General features: G+C 46.1%; 2 protein-coding genes across 3 annotated transcripts; one reads left to right on the top strand and one right to left on the bottom strand.

The window, feature by feature from the left end:
• On the bottom strand, window positions 1-17,585 carry pwwp2a (PWWP domain containing 2A). 2 transcript variants are annotated; one of them, XM_083697401.1, is made up of 3 exons: window positions 15,909-17,585; window positions 6,992-9,180; window positions 1-2,146 (listed from the first exon to the last, which is right to left on the bottom strand). In XM_083697401.1, exons 1-3 carry the CDS (start codon window positions 17,051-17,053, stop codon window positions 2,133-2,135), a joined length of 3,348 nt encoding a protein of 1,115 aa, XP_083553527.1. In that variant the 5' UTR covers window positions 17,054-17,585; the 3' UTR covers window positions 1-2,132. The 2 variants fall into 2 exon arrangements, with proteins under 2 accessions (XP_083553527.1, XP_083553526.1); XM_083697400.1 differs by lacking the exon at window positions 1-2,146 and having other exon boundaries at window positions 3,246-9,180.
• Window positions 17,586-24,291: 6,706 nt separating this feature from the next.
• On the top strand, window positions 24,292-26,027 carry fabp6 (fatty acid binding protein 6, ileal (gastrotropin); the record flags this gene model as incomplete). Its single annotated transcript, XM_083665150.1, has 4 exons — window positions 24,292-24,358; window positions 24,820-24,995; window positions 25,465-25,554; window positions 25,977-26,027. 4 exons carry the CDS (start codon window positions 24,292-24,294, stop codon window positions 26,025-26,027), a joined length of 384 nt encoding a protein of 127 aa, XP_083521276.1.
• Between the last annotated feature and the right edge of the window lie 331 nt (window positions 26,028-26,358).

Genomic DNA, 26,358 nt, shown 5'->3' with positions numbered 1-26,358 from the left:
TACAAAGGCAAAAAGCAGATTTTACTGATTTGAAGAGATATACAGATACGGTAATAACAAAACAGGATTTCCCACAACCACCAGTCTTGTATGTTAGGTCAAGAAATGATTCGATTGTATTGAAACGCATATGTACACGAGAGCGAGAGGCGAGACAGTTGATTCGGTTACTGCGTCTCTCTTCAGCTGCTTCTGACTGACTTCATTGTATGTACGCGTTTGTTTCCCTTTACAATCCACGGTCCAGCTGGTGCCACACAGCAGTGGCAGCCAGGTCCAGTCAACTGGATCTACCCCCTGAATCCCAAACGGACCCCTAGCCCCTTAACCCTCCCTAGCCACTCTCCTGGGCCCAGTACCTCAAAGCTATCTGGACGATATTGAGTAGTAAAGGGGAAATTCTGAAATACTGGGCCCTTGTAGATCTGAGAGGATTGGAAAGGGGGTGTAAGCGGTATGCTCTACATCACCGGAGCGTCTGGGAGATAGGGGTTAGGGGCCGATTTGGAGTTCAGCGTGTGTATTTGTGTTTGATCTGGGGAGAGTGAGTGAGTCAGGGACAGCTGGTGAGGAATATGACATTTATGCTTCAGTTTGTATGCTTCAGTACATTCACTCTCACACACATTTTATTTCTGTTTCTTCGTCAGAGGTGCTGAAGGAGGTGAGAGTCAGCGCTGAAGTAGGTTAACAGTACAGGCACATGACAGAGCGGGAGAGTATGTAACGTCTGTCTGTGGTTTCCTGTATCTGGGCCCAGTATTTTCCAAACTTTTAATCCGGATCAGAACGATCCAGATTCTTTTTGGCTATCCAGGATCAGATCATCTGACTGATTTCTACAAGGGAAGTCAGCCAGATCTACCTGATCTTGGATAGCAAAAAAGAATCCGAATCGTTCTGCTCCAGATAAAGTGTTTGAAATACTGGGCCTTTGTAGAAGACAACTCAAGTACTGCAATGCTCCTCCCTCACCCCGAGAACAGTCTAGACACAACCCAGGTCTACAGCTGACACTGCATCACTAATAAAGCTGCTTGGAACCACACCTGGGATGAAAAGGATTAGAAACACTGTTTGCTATAGCCTGCCTTGAGTGCCAGATGGGCAGCATTTGCGCTTTTGGGACTATTCCATTGGTTCCTTTGTGCCAGGCAAACTCAATCAAGCACAACTAAGTATTTGAAAGGATGTTGTTGAATACTATTTGAACCCTGGTCTGGGAACTCTGGTTTCACTCACAGAAACTGTGGTAGTATGAGCTGATATACAGTAGGTAAGGTCTGGACAGAGAGAGAGAGAGAGTGGATAGTTTTCAAGACAGCTTCAACACAACAAAGCCCAACTTTCTGCAACTGCACTGTAATAGCATAGCACATGCAATCTTTATTGCATTAATTAATTTCTTTTGTACATAATATTGTTTTTTTTTTCATTAATTTTTTTGTCTTCGCATTTCAAGATCACAGATCAACATACTGTACTAATAAAACCCTGCAAAATCCTGTGTCCTGTCTCCATATAGTAATAGATACTGGATCAATAACAGTCAGAGAACCCTCCTCTGTGCTTGTCTACTCTGCACACGTCCTCTGAGGCCCAGTTCGAATACTGTAAAGATGCATCCTTCCTTCCTTCCTTCCTTTATTACTTCCTTACTTCCTTTCCTTCCTCCCCCCCTCGTTGAGGCAATCAATGAGTTAATATTGTTGGATAGATGAGAACAAGTGTAGAACAGATGACAATAACACTATACAGCATATGTCATATCAGGTCAAGGGGAGGGAGGAAGGGTGCATTCACCAAGTATTCCAACCTGTCCCCAGACTACACTCACAAAGCTCACGGACATTGACGCCTGCTCAGAACAAAAAAATCAAAATATCAAAATGGTATTCAGCATGATGGATAGGCCCAGAGGTGGAGTAGGTCTGCAATTCATTATAAATATATAATTTTTCCTTCTTCCGATACTTAAATAAAAATAATTATGTCCATGACGTGTGTCCCCCTCTCCTCTCCTCCCTGGGCACATTCCTCCCTCCTTCCTTCCTTCCTTCCTTCTTTCTGGCTGTCTCTCCAACCAATGGCAGTATTGGGAGTAGGGGACCCATCAACCAATCAGCAGCCCTTCAGTGTTGCAGTGCTGGAAGAGAAGAGAAGAAGAAATCAGAGATGGACTAATCAGCACTCTTTTCATCTAGATCACAGGGCTTGTTTCTAAGTATTAGGCCCTGCCCTCAGAGAACAGATTAGAGTGCATCATTAAGAAAGACTGAAACTGTATTGTAAACCATGAACGCCATGGCACAAGACACGGAGTGCCCTCCTTTCTTCTGCTACATGCTCAGTGTATAAAGCCTGTATATATGTGTGTGTGTGTGTGTGTGTGTGTGTGTGTGTGTGTGTGTGTGTGTGTGTGTGTGTGTGTGTGTGTGTGTGTGTGTGTGTGTGTGTGTGTGTGTGTGTAAGCCAGCCACCTACACAAGGTTTATGAGTGAGTTGAGTTCCTGAAATGATGTATCCCTTTCATTACATGTATCACAAGCAAGAGCGCGTTGCTATGACATCTTGTCACTGTTCCTGCAGTGGCCGATGTTTCTGTGCATCTGAACTAAAGGACACTCCAGGCTTAGGTGGGGGAGGACGGGAGGGGGCGAGGAGGATGGGTCGGGTCCTTGGTTAGTGTCAATGGCCTGCTATCCCACTTTGTTGCGGGGGTGAAGGCGGACATACAATACGAGAGCCGCAGAACAGGTGATGTCTCAGCCCAGCGAGGGTCTGTCTGACTGACAGGCGCGAACCAAGATAGACATCACCACCACGTATGAGTCATGGTCACGATGGTGCTGCAGCGCCGTGCTGCTCTGCCTGCCTGCCTGCCTGTCACTGTGTTTACTGAAGAGGACTGTGGTGAATCTGTTTCCCACTGGGGTTAGCCTAGCCTAGCCTAGCTGTTAGTTTAAAATTATTCTAATGTCCTTGAGATTCACCGTACATCATCATACAAATGCTGCTGCCTCTTCATGTACTATATGAGAAGTATGCTGCTATCAAAACTGCCATTGCAAAGCTTTATAGTATCTACCGGGGGAGGCTGGCGGAGGTAGAAAAAATAGAGGACGGGCTCATTTTTCCGTTCCATTGATTACAATGAGCCCGTCCTCCGATTCCTACCTCCACCAGCCTCCCCTGGTAGATAGTCTTTTGATTTGTCTCCAAGACAACGATACTACGTTGAAAAGCCAGACATTAAATGCCCAGGGGTCATATTCATAAAGCATCTCAGAGTAGAAGTGCTGAACTAGGATCAGGTCCCTCCTGTCCATATAATCATATTAATTATGATCTAAAAGGCCAAACTGATACTAGATAAGCACTCCTACTCTGAGACGCTTTAAGAATACGAGCCAAGAAATCAGAGGAGAAACAATCAATCTGCCCCTAAAACAAGATGGCAGTCAAATATGCCCTGCTTCTGATCCACTGACTGATTGCCCTGTTAGAAGACTCTTTAAATTCTTCCTTCCTTTCTCCTTTCCTTGAAGAAATCTATGATCTGACATGACGTGACTGGTTAAAGCAATGCAGTGCAGAGGTTGCTTTGACCATTCCAATCATTTTAGATCAGTGATTACTCCCAGGAAGTTAGGAGGGAAGGATGCATTTTCAAAGAATTAAAACAAATAGCCACTAGTAATGAATGGTTGTTGTAGTGTACAGTGTATAATGTAAAAATGACTTGTATAACCGTTATCTGTTTGCAGGTAAGAAAATCTGTTCAGTAAAAGGAATGCATTTCCTGCACATATTGTCCTTCAATGAAAGGAATCAATTTCTCTTCACATTCAGTCCTGTCCTCTCCTGTCCTTGTCCTAGAACGTTCTAACAGTCTCAGCAGGTAGGGCCTTGACTGACAAATTTGTTTTTCTGCTGGTTCTGCAATTTCATAAAAAGCCCCACAAACCTTAGCAGTCATAGTGGAGAACTGACCTCATTTTGAAAGGCCTGGTCATTGTCAACTTAAAATTGCTGGACAGATGACAAATATTTTAAATTCCTTATGCCCATTCTAACCTACCACTTGTTTCTGGGTGAATCTGAAGGCCTTATAAATCGGCCTTGAATGTGAATACAGGAAGTGGAAGTGCTAAAATGACGACAACTAGGTAAAGATTCTTGAAGTTGACAGTTTTATTTATATACTTTTTTAAAACATCAGAAAAAAACATTTACACAAGTGTTCTTCAACTGTTTACTTTTTTTCTTTTTTTTCAAGCGATTTTTTTTTTTCCATCCCCTATACAGCATTCTCTGATCTGCAAACAGATGTTCCAAAATAAAAGTGAGAAAGAAACAGAGCCAAACCCATTAGAATAATACACGTCTTGGCTGTAACAATGGTCAAGTCAGTGTGCTCTACCAAGCAGTATGTCTGTCTGTTAACCCTTGAGCCTCTGGTCTCTCTCTACACAATCCTACCGGGTGGAGGTCTTACTGAGGGTCCCTTTATGTCTTGTTGGAGGTGGATACCAATTCATGAACAAGAGCATAAAATGAGATTCAACATACTTTTGGAGATCAGTATATACCATAATTTGAGAATAGTTCCTCACCAGCCCCCCACACCGACTCCCGCCCCCCCCCCCCCTGCCCCCCCCAAAAAAGAAGTAATTTCCATTATTAAGCATCGATGTCTCAGTTGAGAATAACGGTTGAGATACAGAAGGTACTGTACAAATATAATCAAGATTCACAGTCGGATGAGATCAGTCAAATAAGGGGTAAAGTGATAGGATCAGACACACCAAATAAAGTCAAACACACTCCTCAACTCACGCAGCGCTGAGTAACAGCTGAACACAGAGATCAGAGAAACCACTGGACTACTCAGGAAGTCAATCAAAACAAGATATGGCAAAAACCCATGGTAAAAGTTTAACAAAGTAGAACTGGGCTAAAATGTAGCCAGAACGCCCTGTAGGTATGACTCTGCCACACCAGAGGCCTTATTGAAAGAGAAGCCACTTTTCAAAAAACATCTTCTCTCTGTTAATGCTAGTCAGTGTCTTGACTCAGTATCATGGTGATGTTAAGGAAACATGGCAGCCTGCAACTTATAACAATAAAAAGGTATAACAATAAAATGTTTCGATGCAGACGTGAATTAAAATCTGTGATTTGAATCGGGTTGAAGTATTTCACTACCTGGGGCCTCGTTCCATATAGGTGTGTGTGTGTGTGTGTGTGTGTGTGTGTGTGTGTGTGTGTGGCCTACGACCACATGCAAATCCAAGGAGCTAGAGATAAAAAGATCTGAGCGCATGAGAACAGTCTTGGATAACGGTGGGGAGTGTTAGCTATGGACACTAGCAGAGACAGTGGCTACAGAGGGAACGGGAGAAGGGAGGAGTGAGGGAGGGAAGGAGGGATAAGCGACGAAGGCCCTGTCCGGACACAACCCTAGTCTACCTCCTATACACTTGTGTATATCTGAGTGGATTAGACGGGAAGAATTAAGTTGGCGAGAGAACGTTTGCCATCTCGCTTCAATTCTTCGCGATCTACACAGGTGCCTAGGGAGTAGACAGGGCTGTGTCTGTACCCAGAGGTGATGAAGAGCGCTGCGCCCCACCACCACATCCTCCTCCTCCTCCTCCTCCTCCTCCTCCTCCCCAGACTCTCACGACCGACCGACCGACCGACCGACCAACCAGCACTTGAGGTGACTTAGGCTTACCTGCACCTCCTCGCTCCCGCAGCTCAACTGTCTGGAAAGCCCCTGGCTGGCTGGGAGCCACACGGTGATCAAAGGCTTACCGGGCCTGACCCAGATGCTACCACTAGTCTGCTAGCTATCGCTAGCTACCACAGTCTGGTTGCTATGATCATGTAACTGAGCTAGCTCTTACGCTAGCTCTTATGCTAGCTCTAGCTTATACACTAGCCAGGGTCCACAATCTCCTTGTAGTCATACAGTAAAAGCTATGATATCCACAAGCACACAGATACATAAAATGTGCTAAAAATACGATTCTGTTCTCTCTCTCTTTCTCTCTCTCTCTCTGAGAACTGCCTGCTGCTGTTGCTCTGTAACACGTTTTCAGATTTCAGAAGCTTTCTTCACAGTATCTGACACTGAACCATTTGTTGCATAGACGAAGAAGTCAACTCTCTTTTTAAAACCATCTACAATTCTGGGAAACTCAAACTTGATAAAACCAGCAAACCTATGAACCCCATTGTTTTAGGGCATGACGTAAGCCTCTTAAGGGGTAAAACCTACAGGCTTCAATTCGAAGAAATAAGGACAATTGTTCAGATTTTCCAATCACAAAGCTTATGGTTAAAACACATCTGAAATACAAAATTGACCAGATCTCCACCATGTTGTAAAAAATAAGTGAAATTTGAATCAAATAAAAACAAAATAAAAACACTGCCATTATTTTACGCAGCAGTGTTCAGAGAACTCCAACACCCATTCAGTCCCTTTGGATCTTATAGAGTCCTGTCTGTCTGTCTGTGTGTGTGTGTGTGTGTGTGTGTGTGTGTGTGTGTGTGTGTGTGTGTGTGTGTGTGTCTGTCTCTGACTGTCTGACTGACTGTCTGACTGACTGTCTGACTGACTGTCTGACTGTGTCTGTCTGTCTGTGTCTGTCTGTCTGGCCTGAATTGTTTAGTTTCTTTCTCCCTGGATGCTGCAGGAGGGAGAGGGGGGGGAGGGAGGGAGGGAGGGAGCAGGGGGGGTGGGGGTGGGGGGGGGGGGGGGGTTGGGGCATGGCAGGTGACTAGCAGTGAGAGCGGAGCAGTGCAGCAGGAGGGGGGAGGAAGCAGGTGCCATTTGTTGCCTACCTTTCCTTTTCCCCAAAACCACCACCACCACCACCACCAACACCACCAACACCTCACGTCTCGAACTGCGTAAGCAAGGCGCGAACCTCGGGTGTAAGCTGCTTAGCGGCCCTGGCGGCCTCGGTGATGGCCTTACGGTACAGGCCCTTTCTCTTCTTGTCGAAGCGGGACTGGAAGCTTTCTAGGAAGGGGGCGAGCTGGGAAAGTGCCAGGAAGGAGGTGGTGGGGGAACCGAACCAGGCGACGCGCGCCTCCTGCCTAGCTAACAGCCCGTTCTCTTTACGGCTGATCGTGATGCCTACGACGCGGGCCGGCCACCAGGGGAAACCGTATATCTTGGCCCAAACGATGTCCCCTATGCAAATGGTCCTGCCGTCCACGGCCAAACACTTAGACACGTTTTTGGAAAAGACGCCGGCTTTTTTTCCGGATTTACTGAGCTTTTTGTCGTCCTTAGGCGTGGGCGAGGGGTCGGCCGCTGCAGAGGAGGAGGAGGAGGAGGAGGAGGAGGTGCAGGAGGAGGAGGAGGACGTGCCGGGGGCAGCGGCGGCGGCAGCAGCGGCGGGGGCAGGGGGCGGTGAGTGCATAGCACCGGGAGGGGGGAAGTCGAAGGTCTCGGTGGAGCTACACTCTGAGTTTGAGGACTTTAGATCGTCTGCGCTATCGACGCTGCACATGGAGGTGGTGCTAGAGGAGTCTGGCTGGCTAGGGTCAAGGGTCATGTAGACCACCAGGTTGCCGCCGGCGCCGGCCTTGCTGCCCCGCGTCTCTCGCCTCTCCTCTCGCCCCCCCTGCTCCTCTGGCTCCGCCTTGGGGTCGCTGTGCTCCGGGGGTGGACCTGGGGCCGGGACTGGGCCTTGGGCTGGGCCTGGGGCCGGGGCCAGGGCCGGGACTGGGGCCGAGGCCGGGACTGGGACTGAGGCCGGGACTGGGTGGGGGTCCTGGTTGGGGCTGATCTGGGGCTGGGGCTGGATTTGGATTTGGCTCTGAGGCCTGAGCTCAGGGGCTGGGTCTGGGTCTGGCCCTCTAACCGGGCCCTGGGTGTCGGCGGGAGCAGCAGCAGTGGCCTCGCCTGTGGAGCAGGTTGAGGAGCGCGTGGAGGTGCAGCGGGGAGGGGGTGTGACTGAGACTGCAACTGCGGCGCCTGGCTTTGGGGGGGACAAACGGGGAGGGCCACTTCCACCCGGCACTTTCTCTAGGCAAGGCTGCGGTGGCGACTTAGAGGGGGAAGAGGAGTCATTCTCTTCGTTACGGTACCTTTGAGGCTTGATCCGCATCCTGGGCGGGAGGGGGGTGGCGGTGCTGGGGCCCACCCCGCTGATCTGCTGCAGACGGCGGGTGAAGTGGACCTTCTGATGGGCCTCCTGGAGGGCTGCGGCCCGTGTCATCGTCTTGGCGGAGTTGGCGTTGCCGCCGCCCGTGACCGCGGCCGTCGTTGTGGTCTCTCTCTGCCTCTTCTGGGCCTTGGCCAGCTTCAGAACCTCCCGCGCCTTAGAGTGATCCACGTTTTTACTCTGCAGCACTTTCTTGGCATTCAGCTGGACTCGGGAGCTGCTATTGGCTGACGGTGACGTGGTGGTGGTGGTGGTGGTGGTCGTGGAGGAGGTGGACACGCCCCTCAGGACTCTGTTCCCCCCAGCTCCGCCCCTCGCCTGACCCAGAGAGGAGGAGGAAGATGAAGAAGAGGCCACTCGTATCCCTGAGGCCTGCCGTTTAGACGCCTCCGCGGCGCGGCCCTTCTCCTCCGACCGGCCGTCGTTCCGCGACCGCTTGCCAGCCGTCGCCGCCGTGTCGCTGCGTCTCCGCTTGGCGTCGTCACCCCGCCCGTCGGACACGGGGCCCCTCCGCGGCGGCTCTCTCTTGTCCCCCGTGGCCACGGCGCCCTTGCACTTGTCACAGAGCACCTGGCGCGGCCGCAGCTTAATGGCGTTCATGATGGAGGTGGGCTCCTCGCGGTACAGCCTCCGCTTGGGCCGCTTGATCTTGCGGGGGGGCGGCTGAGGTAACGACTGGTTGTAGGTGTCCCTGATGAACAAAGGCGGGGGGTAGGGGGCGCCCTCCTGAAACAACGGGGGAGGTTTATTAGTCCACGGGTGAGGCTGTTGGGAAGGCTGGGGGGGTTCAGGATCGGGGTTGTTGGGGTCGGACGCTGTCGCGGCCTGGGGGGGCTCCTTGGAGGGGTCGTCTAGGCTCTCCTTAGCGGTCACTTTCTCTGTCTTAGGCTGGAATGGTTCTTCTGTTTTTAGCTGCATAGATTCAGGATTAGGTTTGTCCTTGTATTCTCTCTTGGGGAACACAGTGATTGGGATTCCATAGGGTCCAAACCTGGGGAGACAAAGAGGAGGGGGAGAGAGAGAGACGGTGAGCTTTGATATATCTTCAGAATCAGAATCATTTTATTTGGCCAAGTATATTTGCACATACAGGAAATTGACGTGATGAGGTTGGTGCATAGGACGTAAAACAACAATATATAAGCATAATATTAACAAAAAATGTACAAAATAGAACAATAAATTATGTAGACTGTGCGAGACTAAGAGGCAATGAGGCAAGAAGCTGTGTGTGTGCGTGTGTGTGTGTGTGTGTGTGTGTGAGAGAGAGAGAGATAGAGAGAGAGACAGACAGACAGAGACAGGGTGGGGTGGGTGGATGGAAGTCCCAGAGTCAGTGAGAGGCAGGGGGCTTGTTTGTGATCCCCCCCCCCCTGCCATAGGGAAGAAACCGATCAGGTGGTGCGAGGTTTTAGTCTTGACAGACCGGAACCTCTTGAGGCTCCTCTGTAATATTCCATGATCATTTTGACTATCGCTGGTGAGGCGGTTTCTCTATTTCATCATGGAGATCATTTTAAGGTAAATCAATTCAATCCAAAACACCACAGCTGAAGATTAAAAGACCTAGACCGAGAAGAGTCTTTCTACTACGTAAAACCCACAGAACAGAAGTGTACAGCGGAAGGCAGCCTAAATGAGCGCAGCGGGAGATCAAAGGATCCCCCACAGTCGAGAACACAGAAAACCACCGCAGGTAACTAGAGAGCACAGAACAAGCACAGGGGGGAAGAAAGCAAGCCTTGTGTTGTGTACTATATTAATGCATAGCTTCCCTGCAGTCACAGTAATTAAAACGCAGACGTCTGTGCGACACAAAAGGAGAAAAAAGGAGAAGAGAAACTTCTGTTTTATCACCGTGGCTAACCGTACCTTCTGTCCGTTTCATTGCAAAACAATCACAAAGGGACAGGCACTAGAGGTTAACTGGCACACATTTCAACACAAAATAATCTGTTGTTATCTCCTGTTTAAGATGTGGGCTGTGCAATGAGAACAAAGGTAATCGCTTCCGCTACGTAGCGTACATTCAACACTGTGATGACGAACCCCCCCGAGAAATTAATCTGAACTACACATCCTGTACGTGACTACCTCACAAACTTGAAAACCAAGGATCAAAGTCCACTAAAACCCAAATCAAAGGTTCAACTACCAGACAGTAGGCTTCCTGTAGTCTACATGTAAACCAGTAGCTAGCTACCATTAAAGCCACAATCCATGATTTGAAACAACAAACAAAATATATTTTGGGTTACGATGGGGTAAGACCAGTTGTATCAAGCTCGAACGGATATGAATTACGGATTGTGGCTTTAACTCTAACTAGCCCTATATGTGGTATATTTATCATATGCAGGTCAGGACTCAGGCCTGTATTTGTTTCCGTCCTAAAATACATCCCATGTCCCAGGGAGATGACAGCACTACACAGGGATAGATGGCCTTGGGTAACATTGTCCCTCTGCTGCATTAGTGAGTGCATCGAGGGCACAGCAAACACACAGCAAGATAAATCACGTCCCCCTCTTCCCTCCTCTCTCTCTCTCTCTCTCTCCACCCCCCCCCCCCCCCCCTCCTCCTCCAGACCTGCACAGAGCTGAACCAGCCTTTCTCCTCTTTGAAACAAGGCAATAACGGATGCGATCTATGATGTCAGCTGGCCTAATCAGAGTATGTCATAATAACATGATGAATAAGCAATGAATCAGTGGGGAAGCAACGAGCAAATACGAGACTCGACGTCTTGGCCTAGGCATGTGTATTTGTGTCTCGTTTTCACGTCTGGTCCATTACTGCACTTTGACAGCAATGTCACGGCATAAGAATAAAGATAGACATGAGAGGTGAAAAGAGTGAAAGATTGCTTATTACGTGGACGGTACTAAAGTATGCAACGAGGAGGTCTGGTCACATCCTACCTGGCCCTACCTACCTACCTACACAACAGAAAAACACTCTCACTGACAAACCTATACACTCTAATTAAACTGTGGTGATGTCATCCACTCGCTGAGCACTTCATTAGGAACACTATACTAATACTGGGTAGGGCCTCCCTTTGCTCTCAGACCAGCCTCAATTCTTCGTGGCATTGATTCCACAAGATGTTGGAAACATTCCTTTGAGATTCTGGTCCATGATGACATGACTGCATCACGCAATTCCTGCTGATTTTTCCCGGTGCACTTTCGAGCTGTGAATCTCCCGTTCTACCACATCCCAAAGGTGTTCTATTGGATTCAGATCCGGTGACTGGGAAGGCCACTGAACTTATTGCCATGTTCATGAAAATAGTTTGAGACGACTTTTGCTTTGTGACATGGTGCATTATCATGCTGGAAGTAGCCATTAGAAGACGGGTAAATTGTGGCCATGAAGGGATGCACGTGGTCAGCAACAATACTCAAATAGGCTGTGGCATTCAAGCGATGATTGATTGGTATTAACGAGCCCAAAGTGTGCCAAGAAAACATTCCCCACACCATTACACCACCTCCACCATGAGAAGGTGGACAGGTGTTCCTAATAAAGTGTTCTTTGAGTGTATATCAACCATCAACTGAGTTGAGTGAGCTGATCTCTCCAATTAAGAGGCAGAGGGTCGGGATCATAGAGATAAAACAGTAGAGATGTCATAGCCCCTATTGTTCTATATCTATGGTCGGGACATTCTCACGCCACCTAAAGCAAAAACATTATACAACTCTTCCCAACATCCATCCTGTCGAGAGAGGAGGGGCCACGGCACTCTGTCTGATACATCCAGACAACTGTGAATTATACATCACATTGCAGGCACTGTCCGGGAGGCTGGGAGGGTGACAGAGTACAGGGAGAGAGTACAGGGAGGGTGAGGGAGTACAGGGAGGGTGAGACAGTGAGGAGGAGGGGGAGACAGTACAGGAAGAGTGAGACAGTACAGGGAGGGTGAGACAGTACAGGGAGAGAGTACAGGGAGGGTGAGACAGTACAGGGAGGGTGAGAGAGTACAGGGAGGGTGAGACAGTGAGGAGGAGGGTGAGACGGTGAGGAGGAGGGTGAGAGAGTACAGGGAGGGTGAGACAGTGAGGAGGAGGGTGAGAGAGTACAGGGAGGGTGAGACGGTGAGGAGGAGGGGAGTCTGTACAGGGAGGGTGAGACAGTACAGGGAGGGTGAGACAGTGAGGAGGAGGGTGAGAGAGTACAGGGAGGGTGAGACAGTGAGGAGGAGGGGAGTCTGTACAGGGAGGGTGAGACGGTGAGGAGGAGGGGAGTCTGTACAGGGAGGGTGAGACAGTACAGGGAGGGTGAGACAGTGAGGAGGAGGGGAGTCTGTACAGGGAGGGTGAGACAGTACAGGGAGGGTGAGACAGTGAGGAGGAGGGGAGTCTGTACAGGGAGGGTGGGGGGATTCCCTCCCCAAGAGACCCTGCCCTGGGTCAGCATGGAAAATGAACATTGTAGCCTACCGTAGGCCAGGCCTATACAGCGCTGTCTACTGTACTGTCCCTCCCAAGTGAAAAATGAAATTTCTAAATAAATAATATAATGTATAAATAAACTGTACAAAGTAGCTGGCTGCTGTCTTTTTGAGGTCATAACATTTACCAGAAACAGGGACAGGTCTGGGGATGGTTCTTCTCAATTAGTCTACTCCACTTAAGACAGAAACGTTCCAAGCTCCCCAAACAGGAGGGGATGTGTGTTGCTGCGCGTTGAAATTAACAGCTTCCCAAGCAGTTACGTAAGAACAAGCTCATCTTCTATCCATGGATACATCTGGCCACAAGCACAGTAACTACTTACAGGCCTACAAACATACAATAATGAATCCAATATAGAATTCTAAATTCTATGTGCCTAAGCAACGTTTAGAAGCTTCCCAAGATTCCTCTCTGTACGTGACAGACGGATACTAGGAGTGTGAAATGACACTGGAGAAATCACACAGGATTAAGGGGGAGTTTCTCACACTCTGATCACAAGAAATTAACCAGCCGAGAGAGACTGGAGGAGTGAAATGGGTCCTTATCAACCAACACCTCTCGTACAGACACCAACCATCTAGCCCTTCTGAACACCAGGTTCAGCCAGTTCTCCAGCCAGTTCTCAGCCCTTGTAATCCAGTGTAATCCGGTTGTCAACCCTTTTCCTGAAGTGTCCACTTGTGCGCTCTACTACATGGATAGAAAACGGTTGGTGAATTTGGGACGCGGCAAATGTCTATAAGATGTCTGGAGGAGAGGCGCTTAGTGGAGTAGTAGCACTAATGCGCATACCACGTAATCGCAAGGTTCCTGGTTCGATTCCGACCCTCGAACTATCTTGCATGTCATCCCCCCTCTTTCTCCCATCCTTCCTGTCAATCTCTACTGTCTCTATCCCAATAAAACAGAAATGCCCTAATAAAAATATTTTACATTTTTTTTTTTTTTTTTTTAAATGTCTAGAGGCAAGTCTACTAGGCTGCGATCCAATTCTCTACCTTTCTAGCAAAAAGTGTTCTCATTTACACCCAATCCTGGATTCAAAGCGTCGGATTAGTGTAATCAATATGGTAGCAACCCCCCATACCCCACCATACACCATCTCAATGCTTTTAAATCCATGAGAAGGAGTGAACAAAATCTTCAGAGAAGGACCGCAGCCCTAGACTGACCTGAAGTCAACAACACCCTTCTCTCATCCCAAGCCGAGTACACATCTATGGGTAAAACAATGGGACACTAATGACCTATGACAATGCTATGGAACTCTCTCTAGCCAATCACAGGCACAAGGCCTGCTCTCGTGGGACTGTTTGAAAACAGAAGCCATAAACCAACCGACCCCTCGGACACAACAATGAGGCTCTAAAAATGGAGTCTGCTGTTTGTAGAGAGGAGATGGTGCTGCTGATTATCTTCAGTACTGCAAACGGATTGGAGAAGAGAACCGGAACAGAACACTCTATAGTGAGTTGCTCTTATCTGTGTGGGAACACTGTTAAGCCTGACAAAGGCATTCTTGGTTGAAATGTTGCAGATAAACTACACGGGAGGCAGCATCAGCCAATGTATATTTCTTTCTGCTGGTATTTTCTTTCTTTTCAAACACTGTAGGGACTCCAGAAACCATAACAATTCCATCACTATCTAACTCCAAAGTAGGCCCGCCCTAGGCCTTATCAAGGCCTACTAAATTGCCATTAATCAAAACACTGTAATTACCTAGTAATAAAAAGAAGTATGTCACACAGGCTTAACAGCAAATTACTGTAAAGTGGAGACAGAGAACAGTGAGGATTGCGTGCCTCCATATTGTAATGTCACTGCCGAACTATTGAACAAGCAACTGTCTTTGGGATCCGATCGATGACCGCTCTGCCCCGGGATCACAGTAGTGGGCATCAATACAGTCACACAGAACCATTCAACTGACATGATATGACAATCACAACAGCCCCACTAGCAGTAACCAGTGAGTCGGAAAGTGAAATCAAACAAAAAAAGGGACATCCACCACTTCCTCCTTGACGAGCCTCAAGTAAAGTATGTGCGTAGCGATATGATCTGCTAGTCCCCAGGCATCGCATCGGCCTGTCAGCCAGCTTGTTTAATTATAACCTCTAATATAGAATAGCAGCTGATAAAGTGTGAGAGAGGGTGAAGATTAGAAGGGGAGGTGTTGATGAGAGTGAGAAACTACATGTAGGGACGACAGGAAGAAGAAGAAAAAATGACATGGAGGATATAATATAAGAATGTTGTTGTTGTTGACAGTAGCATGGCGCTACAGGACTATTCCCTTGCAGAATTCCAAATCGGCACCTACTAACCGACTAACCTCCGATACTCTGCACTCCTACAGACCTGAGAGGATTGGAGAGGTGCAAGGTAGGCCCACTGTACATGAGGGCAAGATTGGGATACCAATCATAGGTTTACACCAAGGCCTATCCATTCCTCTAAAATCGAAATTCAGGAGGGTGTATTTTGGAACTGCATACTAAACATTGCGGATAGAAATGCCATGAAAAAGCCAATATATTTCTCCTTACTCTCAGAGAAATAGGTTTGTTGTCCTAAACAATTCATTTATATCTGAATGTTCCCAAAGCGAACGCAGCCCTATTGAACAGGGGAGGTACCTGAACCCAAACACTGAACCCTAATTCACACTACAGAACCAAGCTGAGCCTAGCTGATCTGTACTGGCCTGGTTTGGCACACACCATTGCTGAAACAGTGCTGGAAAGGACAGTGTGAAAGGAAGCAAGCCCAGTACAGTATGGTTCGGGTTGGCCCTGCAGTGCGTAAACCCCGCTATTGATGATCTCACAACCAGAGGCCTGCCATTGCCCTTATATTCCCTGATTTCCTCTATGCATTCATGATTGTGTTTGGCTTTGGAGGTCATCATGGTATGTAGCCTGACCCCTCCTTCCCTGTGTGGAAAATGGTGTTAGATGAGCTCAGGGGGAGGGTTAGCTAAGCACAACAACCTCTCCTTCCATTTCCTATGCTCAGAGGTAACGTCATGTGAATTCCCGAATCCTCCAGAGAGGCAGATTAAAGTAAGTAAGAAGTGCAGTGGGTTTCAGAGGTAAACAAAACAAGGTGATACTGTCTGGTGATGCTAGCCAGGTGTAACACTAGGGTCAAGACAGGGACAGAGAGAGGGGGAAACATTAGAGTGATATAGAGAGGGTGACATAGGAAACATATTTCCGAAAAGGACAATGACCATACTGTATACCTTTTAGACAGGTCCATCAGAACCCCGGAGAAGATCTTCTCGCCTAACCGGAAGGACACCACCAATGCGTCATCGATGATGTGATCCAGACAGACCCGAACCTCGGACCCGGGTATCAGGTGGTCCACAGACTCGGGCCGTACCTCCTCAATCTCAGCGCATGGCACAGAGGGTTTCGATTCGGACTCGCTCTCGTTGTGCAAGTTCGTTTCGAACCTAGGCTGTGGCGACGGGCACGAGTCTCCATCCCCAAGTTCTGCCGAGGAGGGGACCAGATCCGCTCGCGATACAGGAAGCTCGGGGGAGTTCTGGGTTTCAACGCTAGAAAAGTCACAAATGTAACCCGTCTCCATGGGTGTTTCTAGGTCTGTTTCCCTCTCTAGGACTGGCAGAGAGTCTTCGTGGTGGTCTATGGGCTGGGGCCGTTCGCGCAAAGCATCTTCCGACGAGTCGTCCTTGTACTCGGAACCAGGCGGAGCATCGTTCGCGGGTTCGGGCTCCAGTTCACCGTCAAGAGAGGGTCCTAAAACTCTATAGTCACACTCGATATTGGTGGGCTGGGTTAATTCTGGATTCGGATCATAGAAATCGATCGTGGGCTCGGCTGGTTCCGCTAACGAGAGTCCAGCCTCCGTCGCCAAGGGATGCGCAGGGAACGAATGCAAGAACACCACGGATGGTTGCGAGTCAGAGATGGAGCTATTCTGGTGGCAGGCGTAGGGCTCGTGCTTACTGACCTCGTTCGCAGCTTCCACGGTGGGTGAAAACCGTTCTATCAAACGTTCCCCCTTTGCTACGGGGTATTCCGACTCGTAGCCCTCAAACGCGAGGTTTTCGGTACTCTCCTCGCCGACCCGGAGACACCCTGCCTCGATGTGTTCATCATCAGCATAAGCAGCCAGCGCTTTTCCCGCTGCTTCTACCTCTGGCCTGCTCACTAGCCCCGTTTGGACCTGGCTGCATTCCTCAACTGCATCCCCATCCTTGAGTTGGTGGACAAGGTCCATTATTGGTGCGTAGTCCTCCGTAGCATCGGACTGCAGGTCGACCCTCGGCGCGGCTGGCACCGTTTCGAACTCTACCCCGTCCCCCGCTGCCGTTGTTGGTGCCGCAGTCGCTCCTGGCTCCGCAGCCACGGCCGCCATTTTCTTTCCGCTTTGCTTCTACAGCCAGGTCCTCTCCCTGTGATAGTGCCAGAGCCCGCCCACAGACAGCTAAAAACACTTGGGATAGGACAGTAAACTACTAAGTTGTAGTTGTGTCGTCGTTGCCCACGCCATTCAACAAGAACCCCCTGGAAACACTATTGTAATTGGCTCCTTTTGTCTGGCTTTGTGAACGGTTGCCGCAAGGGGCGATATTGGATTGTCTTTCAACCAAGACAGGATAATGCCAGCGAGGTGCTAGCAGAGAAAGGTCTAAAAAAAAAACCTTTGAGGTTCGACCAAAGTCATTCTACTGATGTCAGGCGGCCATTTAATCCCTCCTGAATACCTTTTTGTAGAGAAAAGCAACAGTAGATAAAAAAAATTAAAAAAAATAAAATAAAATTATATCACACTGATCAAATTCTGGTGATCAAATTCAATAAATGATTACATTGCAAACTGAGCATTGTAGCACCTACTAAACAACACATTATGACACAAGGAGCTGAACAGTGTGAACTGTTCTCTAGAGTCTACACCACCTGACCACAACAGGTACAATCAATGGTTCAAGTCAGTGGTTCAAGCAGCTTCTGTAGGGTAGGCCAATAGCAGGGGATAATAATAATAATAATAATAATAATAATAATAATAATAATAATAATAATAATAATAATAATAATAATAATAATAATATAACATTTAGCTGACGCTTTTATCCAAAGCGACTTACATTGCAGTGAGTGCATACATTTCAGTATATATGGTCCCAGTGGGAATAGTGGGGATACCATTACTTATTCCATTCCATGCATTACAATGAGCCCGTCCTCCATTTTCTACCTCCACCAGCCTCCCCTGGCCTATAGAGATTCTTTGTCCCTTGTACCATCATCTACTGAAAGGAGAACACCTTAGCCTATGCAGACTGCTGGCAATTTATAAGGCTCTCTCCACACTGTAGCCCAGTGACTGCATGGCACTTTTCTTTCAATTTTCCCATTATAGGCCTCTATGCTTTTTATGACATTGTCACATTGAGCACATGATAATAAAGTCAACTTCTGTACAGTTTTCCCTCTTATTCATGTCATTATACTCTGTCGCTGTGAAGCCAAAGGCTCTTTCTACTTTGTGTGAACAATAAACTATTGTATTCTACTCTTGATTAGTGATATAAAAAGTGATTTAAAACGCACAGATACAGTTATAACTACATGCCAGGACCCTATAAAAGTATAGACGGGCCATTATCAGTCAGTTATACATTTATGTCTGCAGATAAGGTGTGTGTGCGTGTGTGCGTGTGTGCGTGTGTGTGTGTGTGTGTGTGTGTGTCAGTAGAGGCTGGTGGAGTTAGAAATCTGGGGGATGGGTTCATTGTAATGCATGGAATGGAATAAGGAATGGTATCAAATACATTCCTAATGCCATTCCATGCATTACAATGAGCTTGTCCTCCGATTTCTACCTCTACTAGCCTGTTCCACTCCCTGCTAGTGTGTGTGTGTGTGTGTGTGTGTGTGTGTGTGTGTGTGTGTGTGTGTGTGTGTGTGTGTGTGTGTGTGTGTGTGTGTGTGTGAAAGATGATTGGGAAGGATCATTTCTAGAGAAGTATTTAGTGTGATTCATGACATGATTTTCATTACTGCTGTCGTCTTAGGATCTGGTTCAAATTGTGGTATATCTCTTTACTGTGGTATATACTCTGGTTGTGGACCAACACAAGAAGGGCAATCTCTGATCTACACCAGGGGAGGCTGGTAGAGGTTGAAACCTGAAGACAGGCTCATTGTAATGCATGGAACGGAATAAGAAATGGTATCAGTTGTTTGATCTATGCATTACAATGAGCCTGTCCTCCGATGTCTGCCTCCACCAGCCTCCCCTGATCTACATCCCTCATATGGTCCTAAAGAAGACACTCCCCATAGCTGCACAGTGTACAGTGCTGCTTGAAAGTATGTGAACCCCTTGTGCAATTATAGATTATTTTAGTTTTTACCATGAAATCTTTATTTAATCAGAACCAGTCTTTTTTATCTGACATAACAGGTTTATATTTACCAATTCCATATGTTGGTTTAGAGGAAATCATGTGTGTAGTAGAAAAACAAAATTATAAAGAAATTGGTGCAGATGCAAAAATAAGTGAACCCCAAGTTGCATTGGTTAAATCAAGCAGGTAAGTAGAATCAGGTGGGTAAATAATACCAAATGAACCAATCAAAGGAAAGATCAGTCTGGGGAAGGCTGGGGAAGTATCAGTCACTCCATCACTGTGAGGCAAATAATTTACAAATGGACACCATCTAACATGACAGCAACTCGGCCTAGAAGTGGACGCCCTTCCAAAATATCCTCAAGAGCCACAAGAAAAATAATAAATCAGGTAAAAGCCAACCCAAACCTCCTTTGCTGCATCTCAGGTAACTGTGCATGCTTCAACAATAAGATGAACACTGAATCGAAATGGCATTCATGGGAGGGTTGCTAGGAAGAAGCCTCTGCTGTCAAAAAAGAACCAAAGTGCCTGTCTTAACTTGGACAAGCCCGAAGGTTTCTGGAAGTCCCTTCTCTGGACAGATGAGTCCAAAATTGACCTTTTTGGTCACAATCAAAACCACTATGTTTGGCGAAAACCCAACACTGCCTACCACCAAAAGAACCATATCCCAACAGTCAAGCATGGTGGTGGGAATGTCAAGATCTGGGGCTGCTTTTCCTCCTCTGGACCTGGACGACTCCACACATTAAGAGAACCATGAATTCTGAGGTATACCAGGAGATTCTTGAACAGAACTTCAAGCCATCAGTCAAGGAGCTAAAGCTGGGCTGAAAATGGGTCGTCCAACAAGACAACGACCCAAAGCATTCAAGCAAATCTACCAAAGAATGGCTCAGGGGAAAGAAGATTTGTGTTTTGGATTGGCCAAGTCAAAGTTCTGACCTAAATCCAATCGAGATGCTGTGGCAGGACCTGAAGCGGGCAGTTCATGCCAGACATGCCCTCAAACCTCACTCAATTGGCTGAGTTCTGTAAGGAGGAGTGGGCAAAAATCCCTCAAAACAGATGTCAGAGACTGATTAGTGGCTATACTTGACGTTTACTCAAAATACAAAATATCCCTGCTAATGGAGGCGCCACAAGCTATTGACTGAAGAGGTTCACATATTTTTGCACACATGAATTCTGAGTTTTTGTTAAATAAATCACTTTCGTTAAATAAACAATGAAAATATATCATATTTTTCTGTTTGTGTCCTTTATTTGGAATGTCTTTATTACAAATTGGGGCTTAGATAAAGATTTTATAAGTTCATTTTAATATTTTATACAAAAATAATGACCATCCCTGTAGGGTTCACAAACTTTCAAGCAGCACTGTATATGCCTAACCACCCAAACCACTTTGAGTGGTTGCTGTGAAAAGCTCTCTTCTACAGGCATCTCACTAGGATAGACTTGTCTTATGTATGCCATTTAGCTGACGCTTTTATCCAAAGCAACTTACATTGCAGTGAGTGCATACATTTCAGTATATATGGTCCCAGCAAGCACAACCTAAGCATTGTTAGCGCCATGCTCCACCAACTGAGCCACAGAGGACCTGTCTTAATGTGGTGGTTGGTGGAACATTACAGTATTATATAAGGCAGCTCAAATATATCAGTGAACAAATGTAAATAACACATTCTACATGTTCAAACACTTTTGTTACAGTAAGACAGAATAGTTGAGTTTTGGGTTTTCTAAGAAATAATAAAACATTCTACAGTAGCCTATACGGTTTGAGGAAGTAAAGGTTAGGTCTGGGTGGAATTTTACATGCAAACTATAAACCAGTTCTGTACCTAAATGGAAAATGCCAGCTCTTGAATGAACAATGACCTTTTTGCTATTACATAGAAATACACTTCAATTGGCCATACTAAGGCCTTATATTGTGAGAGAGCAAGCTAAAGCATGCCAGGTGGCCATGTGTCACTGAACAGAAGAGGGTGTCACTGTGAAGTAGTAGAGTAGTACTGTATGTGTGCACTGTAAAAGTGGATGTTTCACTTTGTTTTACATCTGTTAAAAAAAACTGTTCAACCCTGAAAGGGAAATAAAATGATTTAGATTTGAGCTGAAGGACACAGTTGAGTGCACAGCCATGAAACAGTTTTATATGTTCTTATGGTGGGGTGGTGTGACAATGACACTGGTGATGAAATCATAGGTAATTCAGACAGTGTGAGTCAATGAGTAACGAGTACTGAATGAATAAACTTACTGTAGGGATGACTTCATCTTTTTATGCAGTTCACATTATTCTATGTGCATTCATTTATATTCAGAAGAGCATTACAGTATTAAAACAGGTGATTTAGAGACTAGGTCTATGGTCTCCATAACCTATAGTCATGCTTCCAGTTTCCTGGGACTTCCTGTGCCCTTGATATGTCAGATATTTGTAAATCTATTCATGGATTCGAGACTCGAGATCGGCGCGGTTAACTTGAATTATCGTGCAAATTTCTCATTGACATAAATGCAAGATTTACGTGAATGTTGGAGTTACGCCCGGATCTCGAGTTAGGATTTCACCTTATATGGCGATATGATAATGAGGTCTGTTGGGTATTTGATTTGACATTTTCTGTTACTATACCACTATTACACACTGATGGTTCATTGGTTTAGCTTTGGTGAGGATCTAGTCTCATGACCATATTCATACAGTTGGTTACAGTATAGTATCTACAATATATCTAGTGATCTATCTGTGTGACAGTGGTGATAAAATCGTAGGTAATGCAGACATTGTGGGTCAATGAGTAACCCATAATAAACTAAACTGTACCGGATGACTTCATCTTTTTATGCAGTTCACATTATTCTATGTACATTCATTTCTTTTCAGAAGAGCAGTAAGTGATTCCATATACAGTAGTATTATAACACACATGTGCTTTAGAGACAAGGCCTATGGGCTCTATAATTGTCTGTAAGCTCTTTACACCAGAGGCACAACACCAAGGACAAGGTAAGAGGTAGTGTGTTCGAGCACACACACACACACACAGACACACACACACACACACACACACACACACACACACACACACACACACACACACACAATACTGCCTGTTTCCAGTGGCAGCCTGTGCCCTTTACATGTACACACTAGCTTATGCCCAGGGTTATGTTTCTATTCATGGGTGGAATCCTAACTCGAGATCTGTGCACATAACACCTTATATGGCTAATGAGGTCTATTGTGTATTTGAATTAACATTTTTAATTACTATACTACTATTACACACTGATGGTTTATTCATTTAGCTTTGGTGAGAGCTTAGCAGACCCAGATTCCCAATCTATGTCAAACTCTACTCTATAGTCTCATGACCATCTTCACCCAGAGTCTGTGACTCAATGCCTGCATTCACAGACCAGGCAGACCCTGCAGCTCACAGTGGAGAGATTGAGATCAGCAAATACATGATTTGAGACATGAACTCTTTAATCTTGCTACAGTATTTCATCTTAAGCCATAGTCAAGGTCAAGATATCAACAGGTCAGCAATGATTGCTATGGAGATAATGCATGCGTTTCAGATTTTGAAGTACAGGAAATGCAAAGACGTGAAAGATATTCTTAGTCTTGTGAAGTACATCTTGATATGATAGGTGTGAATCTGTGAGGAGAGGTGGATTTTTAACCTTGTGTGTTTCAGGGCATTGGCCTGCTGTGTATGTCATTGCCTTATAAACACCTCCAATGTCATGCTGTGTGTGTGTGTGTGTGTGTGTGTATGTGTGTGTGTATGTGTCTGTGTGTGTGTGTGTGTGTGTGTGTGTGTGCGCATGTGTGTGTGCGTGTGTGGTGTGTGTGTGCGTGTGTGTGCGCATGTGTGTGGTGGGTGTGTGTGTGTGTGTGTGTGTGTGTGTGTGTGTGTGTGGTGTGTGTGTGTGTGTGTGTGTGTGTGTGTGTGTGTGTGTGTGCGTGTGAACACACTGTCCATTTCTCAGCTTATCCCTGGTGTTGTGTCTCTGGTGTAAAGAGCTTACTGTCCTCTCAGGGCTGACCTTGTGTGCTGCCAAGTCCCAGGTCTGGCCTCACACACACACACGCACACACGCACACACACACACACACACACACACACACACACACACACACACACACACACACACACACACACACACACACACCACAGCTGCAGTCTCTTTTGTCCAGGATAGAAAATGTAGGGTCCAGTTCTGTGACAGTCATAGAGGTCACAACAACACTGCCAATGAGAGCAGAGAAAGAGACAGATACAGACAGAAACTGACAGACAAGTAGAAACTGTGAGAAACTGATTCACAGTGTGTGTCATCTGGATGGAAGCCTGCAGGGCCCATACTGAGCCTGTCAGTAAACTCACAGTGTGATTCATCCCTGATTAACTAACCAATGAAGGAACGTTACAGTTGACTCCTGATAAATGCGAAGGTTTGGAACCGTCATGACAGTATGCACTAAATCAGAGCATGCCGTTATTGTGAGAAATGAAACAATAATGTAATTGAATAAACCTGTACTTAAACAGAGTATTGCACTTATCAGGAGACAACGTAACATATACTATTATATTTTTTTACATATACATTATATTTTTAAAATATGTTTTTAGGGCATTTCTGCTTTATTGGGATAGAGAGTAGAGACTGACAGGAAGGATGGGAGAGAGAGAGGAGGGATGACATGCAAGATAGGTCGAGGGTCGGAATCGAACCAGGAACCTTGCGATTACGTGGTATGCGCATTAGTGTGCTACGCCACTACGCACTCCCCGGCCATCTCTACTGTGACTGAAGGACTTTTCAGCTCTATATATTTTTCGTCGATACATTTCATTGTTCAGTATATTGTCAGTTAAATATTGTCCATTCAAATTCCATCCATCTATTCAGGCGGGAGAATCCCTGGTAATAATTGTCAAGGGTTCAACACAATAAATGTGAGAGGTGAGTGACCCTGAGGTCACCAACTCTGTGATGAGTCGCCATATTACTTGGTGGCACCATAAAAGTTTACGGCCTAGTTATGGCAGTTGCTGTACCCAAGGTGTCCTGAGCGCTGGGTGGAGGGAGGGTATCCAGGTGTATATAAAGAGGTACAGGTCTGTCTCTTAGTACCTTACTCATCTCTGCTTGCCTTGGAATTGCCTCTCCTCCGACCATCAACACTCCACACACCATGGCCTTCTCCGGAAAATGGGAAACCGAGTCTCAGGAGGGATACGACGAGTTCTGCAAGATCCTCGGTGAGACACTTACTCAATCTAGGGAGCAGCCTGCTGAAGGAAACAGTCTAGATGTTGTGTTTTAGACTATGGTGGTTTGCTGAGAGCTTTTCCCAGTCCTGGTATCAACAATAAGTTGCTTTGTATATGAATTATTACAATTTAAAGGGATCATTTAAAGGGATTTTTGAAACAACATGAATGTTGATTCATATCTCTCATTTCTTTTGGCAAAGCATTCTAAAAACACCAAAGCATATGTGCAAAAAATAACATATAATATACATTCTAATATTATATGTGAATCAGAGGAGGCTGGCGGAGGTAGAAATCATAGGACGAGCTCATTGTAATGCATGGAATGGAATGAGGAATTCTCATGTTTGATACTATTGATGTGAATATCATTCACAAGTGCATAGTCATTGAAAATAAGCAGTATCAGAGATCCCCATCCTAACTGTTATCCCGTTCGCCTCCAGGCATCCCCGCTGACATCATAGAGAAGGGCCGTGATTACAAGATAATCACCACAGTAGAGCAGAACGGCAACGAGTACACATGGTCCCAGCTCTACCCCACCAACAAGACCATCAGCAACAAGTTTGTCGTGGACCAGGAATGTGACATGGAGACCATCGGAGGGAAGAAGTTTAAGGTAAAAGGAGTTCTTCTAGCTGTGACACGTGTACTCTACCCTGGTTCCACATCTGTATGTCGCTCTCGTGAAACAGATGTTATCTCAATGAGACTAGCCTGTGTATATACAGTTTAAATCAATTCAACTCCAGTGACTATAATTTCATCCATATCAGTGGAGGCTGGTGGAGGTAGAAATTGGAGATACAGGATCATTGTAATGCATGGAATTGGAATGAAGAATGGTATCAAACATGGCTTATATTGTTTCTTTACTTTATGTTTTACACCCCAAAGTCATGTAATCCATAAGATGATTTATGCTACAGTTAGCCCGACATTGTTAAATCCTTCACTATGAATAGGGCTGGTAGCTTAATAAGACTGAGCTTGTCAGTTGAAAAAGTGAATCATTTGAATAAGTCGACAGTTGAAATAAGTGTACAGTTTGAGTGAAACGCACGTCTGTGTCTCTCTATTTATTTCAGGCCACAGTTACAATGGATGGGGCCAAGCTGAGTGTACGATTCCCCAACTACCACCACACGTCTGAGGTCACCGGGGGCAAGCTCATCGAGGTGAGAATGACAGCACGTGACAAATGACAGCAAAACATGTTTTCAAATATCAGAGATGCACTTAATCTTGCTTGCCGGGAACAATGGAATCAGTTCCATGGTCCCAGAGGTGTACGCCTTTAGATAATGAAGCTACATACAGTATATATATATATATGTGGAAATTTTTTTTTATATTTTAACTCATGTCAGAGGAGATGGTATATATGTAAGAGGGAATACATTTAAAAAGTTAAATAATACTGTATGGATTAGTTCCCTCATCTCTCTCTCTCATTGATGTTGTATTGTTTTAATTGGAGGATGTATTTTCCTTATTGTGTCTGTGTTGGATGTATTGGTACTTGTGTAATTAGGTTTCCCCTTTGGGGATCAATAAAAGCACTATCTTATCTAATCTTATCTTATCTCATCCTGCACAGACCTCCACCGCAGGCTCAGTTGTTCTGAAGAGAACCAGCAAGAAGATCTAAGGACATTGTAACTGCAATGCTCTTAACAACCAGTTACCTCAAACTATATTGAGTCAATAAAACCTGTTGCTTCTCTCTTTGTGTTTGTGTGTGTGTGTGTGTGTGTGTGTGTGTGTGTGTGTATGTGTGTGTGTGTGCGCATGTGTGTGTGTGTGTGTGTGTGTGTGTGTGTGTGTGTGTGTGTGTGTGTGTGTGTGTGTGTGTGTGTGTTTGTGTTTAGTGTTCTGCTATAAGACCCTTGACATCATGTGCGACTACTGTAATAACACCTTGCACTGTTTGAAAACGCCATTGTAGGGATCATGGGGCAACCAGAGGAGGGCGCTCTATC

The sequence above is a fragment of the Argentina silus genome (genome assembly GCF_951799395.1).
Source record: "Argentina silus genome assembly, chromosome: 2".
Classification (NCBI taxonomy): domain Eukaryota; kingdom Metazoa; phylum Chordata; class Actinopteri; order Argentiniformes; family Argentinidae; genus Argentina; species Argentina silus.
This window is presented reverse-complemented; position numbering and strand designations above follow the sequence as displayed.

Excerpts from the sequence above, each read along its gene's own strand:
- pwwp2a (XM_083697400.1), bottom strand. The coding sequence starts at position 17,053 with ATGGCGGCCGTGGCTGCGGAGCCAGGAGCGACTGCGGCACCAACAACG. Across the intron at positions 9,181-15,908 it reads CTGATGGACCTGTCTAAAAG|GTTTGGACCCTATGGAATCC; the intron begins GTATACAGTATG and ends TTGTCTCCCCAG.